Consider the following 11,940-nt stretch of genomic DNA (forward strand, 5'->3'; position numbering starts at 1 on the left):
TAAAATTCTTCATTGTTCTGAAAGCTCTATATAAGCATAACTCCCCCAAATATTGGGGTCTCATTTAGCTTTCTTGCTAAGTAGACCTATTTTGCTTACACCTTAAAATAAAGCTCCCATTGGCTATAGACAAGGTCTAAGTGAATACTTTCACATCTGAACTGCTGTCTCAAATCTGACCTCAACAACACTATAAGTCATAACTTGACTTATTATTTTGCTGATTGTCCAGATTTAAGAAAGTTATGGAGAAAATGTCAGTTATGCAGATTAAACTTAAAAGTAATGTCGTGCATATATTTTTTTTCCTCCTGGAAAGTTGGTTGTAGGGAGATAGGCAGATTGAGTTTAGTTCTGCCTTTTAGGGAGTTTATAAAAATTATGACTAAAATAGTAATTGAGATTCTCTCTCAACTTTGCTTGGAGCCCCCAGTTGGGAAAGATTCTAACATTTTTATTTTTACTTTAAAAAAATTTTTTTTATTTCTTTTGGTGAGGCATTCGGGGTTAAGTGACTTGCCTAGGGTCACACAGCTAGCAAGTATCATGTGTCTGAGGTCAGATTTGAACTCAGGTCCTCCTGACACCATAGTGTCTGCCCTCAAGGAGCTCGTATTTTTTTTTTTTTTTTTGTGAAGCAACTGGGGTTAAGTGACTTGTCCCAGTCACACAGCTAGTAAGTGTCAAGTATCTGAGGCCAGATTTGAACTCAGGTCCTCCTGACTCCAGGGCCAGTGCTGTATTCACTGTGCCACCTAGCTGCCCCTAATACTTTGAAATATTATTTAGCATTTTTTTTTTTTTGCTAGGCAGTGAGGATATGTGACTTGCCCAGGGTCACACAGCTAGTAAGTGTTGTGTGTCTAAGGCCAGATTTGAACTCAGGTCCTCCTGACTCCAGGGCCAACGCTCTATCCACTGCACCCCTAGCGGCCCCAGATCTTAACATTTTTAGACAGAGGTGATGGACGTCTTTGTCTTCCTCTGTGTACCAGTCTTAAGGCCTGTTCCATTGTAACCCCTACATTTGCGACTGAAGACATACAAATCACAAAGTAGTTTTATATTAAAGAAAATCAGGAGTTAGAAATAGCTTAAGGAAATATAGAAATCATTTAGAAAATGCCTGGAGTAGAGTTAAACCTCAGTTGGTCTTTCTGGCCACATCCCTGTTCAGTGAGTTTGAATGGGGAATGAGGGAAGGAGGTGTAACTGCATCACCACCCCAGTTTTTGTATTTATTCGAAGGGCTCACTGGAGCATCTCTACATCCCCCATCATCAGTCCTTGTGTGCCATAGGGTTGCTACCACCACTCAGCCTCTCCATTTTGAATCTGCCACTTTGAGACTCTCTCCTTTGTGCCCTGAGTTCTCTAAGCTCTCAGGTGCCTCTCCTTCCTGGGGGGGGGGGGGGACGATTTACAGGAAGTCTCTGGACTGTTGTTCCCAGAAGTCCATTCGACCATGCTCTAAATGCCTCCCTTCTCCATCAGTGGAGGAACTGATCTGCCTCAAGGCCTTGTTATTCAAAGATAAAATGACCAATAGTCCCCGCCTTGGAGGAGCTTACATCCTGCTGGAGGTGGTGTGGGAGGTAGATATACATTTACAGAGATTAGTAAACACAAGATAATTTGAGGAAGGAGAAAGCACTAGTACCTTGGGGATATGGAGGGGTTTCCCATAAGAGGCGGCACCTGAGTAGAGACTTGAAGGAAGCTAAGGAAACAAAGAAACAGATGTTAGGACAGTGTGCATTCCTGGCAGAGAGCACAGCCTAGTCAATAGCATAGAGGTGGGAGAGGGGGTAGAGGAAGTAGACCATATCGGGTAGAACTTAGTGATAGAGAGGAGTAATGTGAAGTAGTTCTGAGAAGGAGGGCTGGAGCCAGACTATAAATAGTTTTCTTTCTTTTTAAAATTTAATTTTTAAATATGAACTTAAACATCCCAAAAAAAGTATTTCCAAATAGGTAGCTAAACACAAAGAGTGGATTGTATATGAAACCAAGAATCTCTATTTCATAACCACTTGCCTTTTTTTTAAAGCATATAATGAATTCCATATATTACTTACTTTTTTTTTCTTTTTTTTCATATATTACTTTCAAAACTGTCCTGATTCTCTGTGCTTTTGTCTGAATTTCCTTCTGTTTTTTTTCTGTGCAATTTGAAAAAATGTTCCAATGCTCTTTCTTTTTTGGCATCACTGTTGCTAACATCCCTTTTTCCTCCTACCCTCATCCCTTCTTCCAATTAAAAACCTAGAGAAACAAAAAAAAATCCCAACGTAACAGAGCATAGTCAAGCACACAGTTGCCATAGCTACAAACGTACGTCTCTTTCTGTACTTTGAGTCCACGCCCTCTTGGTTAAGAGGTGGGGAACATGCTTCATCATAGGTCCCCTGAAGATGGGTTAGTCATTGCATCAAACAAAGTTCTTAAGTATTTCATCTATGAATGGCTTTTTGTGCTGCATGGAAGAATTTCTATTTTATCCTAGAGACAGGATAAATAGGATGGTTTCAGTTCTGAGTGAAACTTCTTGAACAGTGATGTGACCAGATCAGACCTGTGCTTTAGTATTAGATTATTTTGGAAAGTTTGTGAAGGATGGATTGGAGAGAGGCAAGACTGGAAGTGTGGAACCCAGTTAGGAGGCCTTTCCCCTGAGGATCTTATCTGTTGCTCTCCATACAACTATCATCTCTACACAAATAATTTCAAAATCTATCCATCCAATCCTGATCTTTCTCCTGAACTCTGTTCCTGCATTGCCAACTAATCCCTGCTGGATATCTCTGGGATGTACTGTCAAGCATTTCAAATTCAACATATCCAAAAGGAAATTTATTTATCTTTTCCCTAAACTCACTCTTCTTCCAAATTAAGGATGCCATCATCTTCTATTCATATAGGCTCATATCCTCTGGGTAATAATCACTCACTCTTCTTTCCCTCCTCCTTGTGCCTCCCTGTGCCGGTCGTGCCGTGCACTCTCCTTCTAACAGGAGCAGGCTGCCAGGGTCATACTTACCAATCTTCGGAGCCCACCCGGATAAACACAGAGACAAGCCGATCAGGAGGTACAAACACTCGAACTTTATTCAGAGGCCATCACAGCAAGGCCAAGCAGGAAAGCACGAGCAGGAGCAAGAGAGCAGGAGCAAGAGAGGGAGCTCCGACCCCTACCGCTCCTTATATACCTTCCTAGCCCCTCCCCCTCAGCCCGCCTACCAGTGAATGATTGTAGGATCAGATACCGGAAGGGGATGTCTGGGGTTAGCACTGCACCAAGGGAGAGGACGTGACAAAGGAAGCTAGGCCGGGATACCGGAAGGAGACGTCTGGGGTTAGCGCTGCACCTAGGGAGAGGACTAGAGAAAGGGAGCTCGTTCTCTGCCGTCCCACTCCCACGTGGCACAGCCCCCTGCCTCAGGAGCGTGAGCTCTGGTTACTTCCCCGTATCCTGTTCCTACCCCAGTTCACCACAACTCCACATGGCACAGCCCCCTGCCTCGGGAGCGTGAGCTCTGGTTACTTCCCCGTATCCAGTTCCTATGCCAGTTCCACAACTCCACATGGCACAGCCCCCTGCCTCGGGAGCGTAAGCTCCGGTTACTTCCTAATATCTTGTCCCTGCCTCATCTTGCCACAACCCCCACGTGGCACGTAGCCAACATCAGACAATCCCTCACACCTCCCCCTCCCCATAATCTTTCCCATGCATGTCCACTAGTTTTAAAGGGCTATCACCCTTTTCCAGTCTCCCATCACTTCTCACTCAAACTATTACATTAATTCCCTCATTGGTCTCCCTGCTTCCAGTGTCTTTCTTCTCCAATCCATCCACCAAAACTGCTGCCAAAGATTTCTTCCTGTGTAGCAGGACTGTTTATGACATGCACTCCCCTGACCATGTGACTCCCAAATGCCTCAATAAAATATTCTCCAGCCTAACACTTATACCTCTTCACAATCTGCCTCCAACCTACCTTTCCAGCCTTATTTCATGTTACTCTTCTTCAGGAACTCATGTATTTTGGGCAAACTGATCTACTAGTGATTCCCTGAATTCAGTGTTCCATCTCTTACCTTCATGCCTGAAATGGATTCTTTTCTCATCTCCATCTCTCAGTACCCTGGCTGTCTTCCAATACTCAGCTCTGGGACTACCTCCTCCATGAAGCTTTCCTTCATATTCCACTTGTTATTACTCAATTCCAACTCAGATTACCTGGTATCATTCTTATTTGTGTACATGTTAGCTCTCTTCTCCAAACTCCTTGAGGGCATGGATTGTTTTGTCTGTATCCCCAGTGATGTATAAAATGCCTCTTTTATTAAATGTGTGTTGAACTCTGTAGTTCTATGACTTCCCTTTAAAGAACAGTATTTCAAGTTCAAAGAGTTTTAACTGAGTACCTAGCCTGGTTGAAGTGAATGAATCTCCTTTGTAGGGACAAAAATGTCCCTCTCAATTAAACTATTGCTTCTCTCATCATTGTCAGGTATAGTTCATAACAAACCATTCATATTATGACAACCTGGTCTTATTTGCTTAACTTATCCCCAACGATGGCCCAGTGCCGTGACCTAGAAAACCATCACCACGAGAAGCTTCTGGAGATCTCCATAAATACCCTGGAGAAAATAGTCAAGAGTGAATTTGATGAGGACCTGCCAGATGATGTCCGAGCGGTGAGGCTTCTAGTTTCATAAAGAGGTTATGGTAATATAGATAATATGAAAAGTCATATTTTACCATCTGTGTGGAATGTGGTCTTTTGACACTGATGACAGAGCAAAACAAGTGTGTTTCAAAAATTGGGCTATATATTACTTAAGAGAAAAAAGAATATAATGTAAGCACTGGACTAGGCATCAGACTTTGTTTCTAGTCCTGGTTCTCCTATTAACGTGTTGTGACCTTGGGCAAATCACTTACATTTCTTGAGTCTGTTTTCTTGTCTGTAAACTATTCATCTGAAATGGATAAACATTTCCCAAATTCATTTGTCTATAGAATACTTGTGAGCTGGAAATATATTGATAGGACCCACAAATGTCAGTCTTGGGCCATAGAATAGCCATCTAGAATAAAGAGGATCAGGGAAATTTTGGAATGGAGAAATTACACCCATCTTAGAGCCCCAAACTGCCATAAGATTTTATATATGTATATATATAATATATATGCATATATTCATATTTATATAGAAATATGGACTTTACATAGTAGTATTTTTATTGTGTATCCACACACTCATATGAAGAGAGACAGTGTGGTATATTGAGAACTTGCCTTGAGTTAGGGATACCTGGTTTCAAATCCTGCCTCTTCCACATACTTACTTTGGCCATGAAGGTATGGTATCATAAGCAACTCTATAAGACTAACCTGCACTGGCATAGTATCCTTACAGGAATTTCCTGTCCTGCACCAATGAAATTGTAGGCTCAGTCCCTCGCCAGTATAGGTTTATATCTAATATTCAAGGGAAAATATTCACATCAGTATTTTCACATGGAAACTTCATGCTTGGCCCAACAGAGCTCTATGGAATATGATTTGTGGGACACTGGACTGGATGATCTCTAACATTTCTTCCAGCTTTAAGTTTCTATTTTGATCTTATTTTCCCCAAAAGAATGCTAGAGATGGCAGGTTCCAAGGGCACTGCTCTTGCCCCACCCCAAGGTCTAATTAACTTATATCTGAAATATAAGACTAGTAATACTATTTCGATTATATTTAACCATCCTTATTACATACTGTATGAAAATGCATTTCAAGTTCTAATCAGGCAAACCAGAGATAACTCTCCTTTACCAACAGCATTTCCTTCGTCATCCCTCCCTTGCCCCTCACCAGAAAGAGGACTTGATTGGAGGTCAGGGTGGATTGATCAGTTATGCTTGGTTACTTTCCCAAGTGTTCTTTGTTGAGGAACAAAGGACAATTGTTTCTGTGAACCAAGACTCCCCATGGCCATGTGTATCTGATACTTAATAAGTCAATTGTTCTTAAGTCAAGAGCCTGCATCTGAATTTTTAAAAAGTTCTTATTTTTTCATTCTGAACAGCTTCCTTTTAAAGCATATAATAAATTCAACGTTAGCTTCAAAGCTGTCCTGCTTTTCTTTGACTACCTCTCGACTTCCTTTTGTTCTCTTCCAAGCATTTAAAAAATGCTTCAATGACCTACTTTTCTCTTTTCATTTGCATCCTAGCCCACAATTTCCTCCTATTCCCTTCCCACATTAAAAACAATTTAGGAGAGGTAAAAGTCAGAAGCAAAACACTTTTGAGAATGGAAAGGGTAGGGGCAGCTAGGTGGTACAGTGGATAGAGCACTGGCCCTGAAGTCAGGAGGACCTGAGTTCAAATCTGGCCTCAGACCAAACAGTTGACACTCACTAGCTATGTGACCCTGGGCAAGTCACTTAACCCAAACTGCCTAAAAAAAAAAAAAAAATGGAAAGGGTAAAAGGAGAGAGAGAGTAGGATAAATGGGGAAAATAGGATTGAGGGCAATATATAGTTGGTAATCATTACTGTGAAACAAAATGTTTACATTGAGTTTCTCTGATAAAAATTTCATTTCTCAAACTATAGAAAACTGAGTCCAATTTATGGAAATAGGAGCCATTCCTCAATTGATAAATGGTCAAAGAATATGAACAGGCAGTTTTTCAGGCAAAGTAATCAAAGCTACCTATACTCATATGAAAAAATGCTCTAAATCACTATTGATGAGAGAAATGCAAATTAAAACAACGATGAGCTACTATTGAGCTACTAGATTGGCTAATATGACAGAAAAGGAAAATGACAAATGTTGGAGGGGATGTGGAAAAATTAAAACACTGATGTACTATTGGTGAAGTTGTATACTGCTTCAGCCATTCTGGAGAGAAATTTGGAACTATGCCCAAAGGGCTATAAAACCCTGTGACCATGCAATACCACCACTACTAAGTCTGTATCCCAAAGAGATAAAAAAACAAAAAGGACAAGAACCATAGTGTACAAAAACAACAACAACAAAAAATCTCTTTCCAACAAATAAGCATGGTCAAGCAAAACAAACCCATACTTTGGCCCTGTCTAATTATGTGTCTAATTGTGGAATTCTTCTCTGGAAAGGAGGGAGGTAGTCTGCTCAGAGTTCTTAGGTCTCTTTCTTTACAATGTTGTAGTCATTGAAATTGTTTGCTTGGTTCTACTCAATTCATTTTTCATTAGTTCATATATGCCATACCAGGCTTCTCTGAAACCATTGCTTTCATCATTTCTTAGAGGTCATTAATAGTCTGCTATATTCATATACCATAATTTGTTTAGCCTTCAATGGAAAGCTCTTAAATCCCATTCCAGGATCAGAGTGACACAGCTCCTCCCTCATCCCTGTTACATGCTCTCTGACCCCTTACATAGCCCCAGGTCCCAGCTTCCATCCATGTGCTAGAAAGCTTTGCAGAGACCTTATTGGGTGGGCCCATTCCCAACATCTGTGGGTCTCTAGCTATTTCCCTGTATTGATCTGGGCTGGAAAAAAAGGACCCACTGTAGTTCGTCCTTGGATTTCCTGTTCACTGCTTAGTCTGATGCTGTTCTTTGAACTTTGTTGGAATAGTTGTGGGAGAGAGTAGTCTGTACTCTTTCCTCTTATTCTACAATATTTGCCCTGTGATCCAAAGTTTCTTCTTTACAATATTGTTACTGTAGAAATTGTTCTTCTGCTTCTGCTTGCTTCGCTAAGCTTCAGTTCATACAAGTCTTTTCCAAGTTTCTTTGAACCTGTCCCTTTTGTAACTTGTTATGGTGCAATAATAGCTCGTTTCATTCATATGCCATAATTTGTTTAGTTGTTCCCCATTTGACTGATACCTCCTTTGTGTCCAGTTTTTGTTACAACAAAATAGTTTCTGTAAATATTTATGTACGTGTTTTTTTTTTCTTTGATCTCTTTGGGACATGAGTATAGTTAGTGGTATTATCACTGAGTCAAAGGGTATTCAAAGTAGCATTGGGGTCATAATTCCAAATTGCTTTTTGGAAAGATAGACCAAACCAGTTCCACCAAGAGTATATTAATTTGCTTTCTCTTCATTTGGATAGCTTTTTATTTTTCAGTTTCAGATTAGATAGATTTCTTTATTGTAGTTCATCTAGGGCATGTGAGAAAATTAGATTTTTCTACATGTTTTTAGATTAGTATCAGGTCTGGGTCCAGATGGTGTTAGGTTGGGAGATAGTGAGCATCTAGAGTTGAGCTACCTTGTTTCTGCCTGGGGAGTGGTCAGTCATGGGGGGGGGGGGGCAGGAGTTGGGTATTTGGAAGCAAGGGCCGGGGGCCTACTTCTCCCTAGGCCCAGACCCAAGCACTAAGATTAGGGTTCTGTTAAGTAGGGGGGATGCCTGCTTTTTTAATATAAACATTCTACTGATGAATGGCTGTGCATCATGGAACGCTAGTCTGTCAAGAATTAAAAAGAGTATCATTGGAAAGGTGCATGATAGGTACAAGAAGGCTGCAGTATTTAATAAATTTAGTAACCTTGAAGAAGTGGAGTAAAGGATATCACAAAGAAAAATATAAACAAAAAAGGAGATGGACCCATCATGTGGTGAGAGCAAGGAAGAATGGGGATAATCTGAGAACTCCATTGGGATCCTTGTGAAGTCAAGAGCCATGGAAAGCCCCTCACATCTTGGGTGGACTCTCTCTTGTCCTTAACATCTTCCCTCCCCCAATCCAGACTTATGGGAGGACATGGACAAGAGCTATAGGCAGGGGTAGAGAGGTAGTGACCTGCATCACTGGGGAGAACATCCAAACCGATGAGATCACAGATGCACGTGAGTACTGGGATATTTGAGTGTTACCCTTTGCAAAGTCAAGTGCAGACAAAACCTTCCAAATAGCATCATGTTCTTAGGGATCACGCATCAGCCTGCTCAGACAAAAAAAATATTTCTTCAGTATAATTTGCTTACCTAAATTGAAACCAGCAACTGAGCAAAAAAATCAATCAACAAGCAAGCGAGGCATTTACAAAACACGTCTGTGTTTAATGTACTGTGCTTATCGCCTGGGACCCAAGGACCAACATGAAACAGCCCTTTGCGGTGAGGGGAGTCAGTCAGTTTTATTATTGCTTTTATTATCGAAGGAAAAAATGTCTACTACCAACTAATACCTATTTACCACCATATGATCTAGATTTAGAAGGGAACCTCAGAGCACATCTATTTAACTGCCTCATTTTACAGAGAACAACACTGAGCTCCAGAAAAATGAAAAGCTTTTATCTAAAATCCTGCAGGGAGTAAGCCCTGGGGCCAAAAGGAAAGCCCAGGTCCTCTGGCTCTGAATCTTAGACTTTATTCATTGCATCATGTTACCTTGTCCAACCTCTTCACTTTACAGAAAGCAAAGAGATCAAAAAAACTCAAGTGACTGGCTCAAAGTCATACAAGCTGGCAAGTTGGAGAGGCAGGATTTGAACGATTGAGTCTGCAAATTCATTGTTCTTTCCACCATACCATTACCGTTTCCATCATTTGCAATATGTTATACTTAAATCTTTTGATCTCATTTTTTACTCTCTGATAATCTAGTGGCAAAACACACTGGAATATAATAATAATGATAGTGATAACAATAGCTAAATTTATATAGGTGCTTACCATGTGCTAAGCACTTTATAATTATGATCTCATTTGAGAACATACAGTCCTGAGGTGGGTGCTATCAGGACCCCCATTTTACATGTAAAGAAACAGGCATACAGAGGTTAAGTGACTTGCCCAGGATCACACAGCTAGGAAGTATCTGAGGCAAGATTTGAACTCAGGTCTTTTCTGTAAAGATAGAGGCAGCTTTTTCTAACTGGCTTACCACAGGACTGGCTCTATCAATACTGAATGAATTTCTTCTCTTACATTCACTTGATATTAAGCTCTGATTTTCACCATGCTTATGCTTCAAATCAAAATGTATCCCATATTTAATCAATTTTATTCACTAGGTTTTTTCTGACAAAGATACAGTTGTTAATGCAGTTGGAGCATCACATGACATCCACCTTCTGAAGATAGACAATAGAGAAGATGAATTAATAACCAAAGTCACCAGTTGGTGTACAGCTATAGTAGATAAGGTAAGTAAACAGTGGCAGGTAAAACTTTATTTCTCAACTACAGACCAGAGACAGAGGAATTGGAAGTTTTTCTAGAAAGTCACATTGATTGAATATCTCCCACTTCACCCCTCACCCCCATAAATAAAAACATCAAAAGACACTGATTTTAGCTTATTAGTGATACAGTGTTTCTAAGTTCTACAAAATTAAACAGATTAGAACATTGTTAAGAAAAAGGGTCACTCATCCTGTATACTTTTTCATCAAACTATAGAAAATATTAACCATGTAAAATTTTTATCAATCATTTTATTCCTAAACTGGACACACACACTGAGGCTTTTAAAAAGGAATTTTAGGGGCAGCTAGGTGGCGCAGTGGATAGAGCACTGGCTCTGGATTCAGGACCTGAGTTCAAATGAGGCCTCAGACACATTACACTTACTGGCTGTGTGACCCTGGGCAAGTCATTTAACCCCATTGCCTAGCCAAAAAAAAAAAAAAGGAATTTTAAAAGGAAATCATTCTTTGGTTTCAAATCCTCAGGTTCATAATGATGAACACAACAGGAACCGAAAACGAGTGAAGGAAATCAATCAGTATGTTGACCATTTGCAGACTGAACTGGACAACTTCGATTTTGGTGACCTGATAGATTAGGTAAGTTTTCATACAAAAGAGGGTCCTCTTTTCTTTTTAGAAAGGAATATTGATTAGAGCTCAAATTCTGCTCCAGTACCTGAGTGACCAGTAGCTGGCAATTTTTGTAAAGATATGGTTACCTAAGTTTTTCAAGATTTTCCCCATGAGAAGAAGTTCCAAAGGATATTTTATTGCTTTAAAATGTATTTAAATTTATGAAAAACAAAGACAAAGATCAAGCCAAAGTACTGATCATTGTATCCAGCAGGCCCATCGAAGCCACGTAGGGATCGATGGCTCCATTCACACTGGAGCCCTCTGTTGGCCATGCAAATTACCAGCTTGATGTTAGAAGGATGAAAAGGAGACTGAAGAGCCATTAGAATAGCAACCAGCCATTTCTTAGTATAGACAGTTCTTGCTTTATGTAAGTGGACTGTTCTGTAAACCTCCATGGAAAGCAATTTGAATTTGCCCATGGACATAGGGAAAGGAGAGATGGAGGGAGTCAGGAAGTGGATGCTACGCCCATGGAAGGAGGGGGCCAGCATACAGTTAAAGGAAAAGTGGGGGCCAGGAACCTAGAAGTGAGAGCAGGAGGAGGAACGTGGGGGCTGGGGCTAACCACATGAGGGCCCGGACAGAACCCAGAGGAAGATTATGAGGGGGACTGACACATGGGGGCCAGACACAGACAGGAGAGGATAGGTGACACATAGGGGTGGGGCCAGACATGCGGTCGCTAAGTGTGGACATATGGAAGACAGAAGGCAGAGGTCTACTCATTGGGCACTGGAGGTCTCAAGCCAACCCCCGCCTGCATCTGTTCTTCTGCTTTGACTTGGAGGGTTTGGGGAGTTTTTTTGGGTGGAGGGTTGGGAAGCCTCAGAACATTGAGCCTAGGGGTGGGAGTGGAGAGAGCACAGTACTGTACATTAAAGTTAACATATATATATATTTTTTGGAATAAAGATTTCTTTCAGAAGTCTGTAAGTAAAGTTGAATTTGGGTAATGTGAATTTACATAAAGTAAAAACAGATTGTATTGAGCTACATATTTACAACCTGTCAGAAAATGACTTTTTAAAAAACCCAGCACAATGGAAATATGATTTCTATTACTGACTGCTGTAGAATACAGGAA

The 11,940-nt window shown here is 40.7% G+C and overlaps 1 protein-coding gene across 4 annotated transcripts in view; it reads left to right on the plus strand.

Moving 5' to 3' along the window:
* Window positions 1-11,940, plus strand: part of DRC3 (dynein regulatory complex subunit 3) — a 101,843-nt gene that overhangs the window by 77,789 nt on the left and 12,114 nt on the right. For all 4 annotated transcript variants that reach the window (XM_027875101.1, XM_027875104.1, XM_027875103.1 and 1 more), the window contains 3 exons: window positions 4,581-4,704; window positions 10,041-10,172; window positions 10,701-10,814. In XM_027875101.1, the coding sequence (XP_027730902.1) occupies window positions 4,581-4,704; window positions 10,041-10,172; window positions 10,701-10,814 (370 nt within the window). The remainder of the gene's footprint in view (window positions 1-4,580; window positions 4,705-10,040; window positions 10,173-10,700; window positions 10,815-11,940) is intronic.

Source organism: Vombatus ursinus, unplaced genomic scaffold, assembly GCF_900497805.2.
Source record: "Vombatus ursinus unplaced genomic scaffold, bare-nosed wombat genome assembly UNPS02014807.1, whole genome shotgun sequence".
Lineage (NCBI taxonomy): Eukaryota > Metazoa > Chordata > Mammalia > Diprotodontia > Vombatidae > Vombatus > Vombatus ursinus.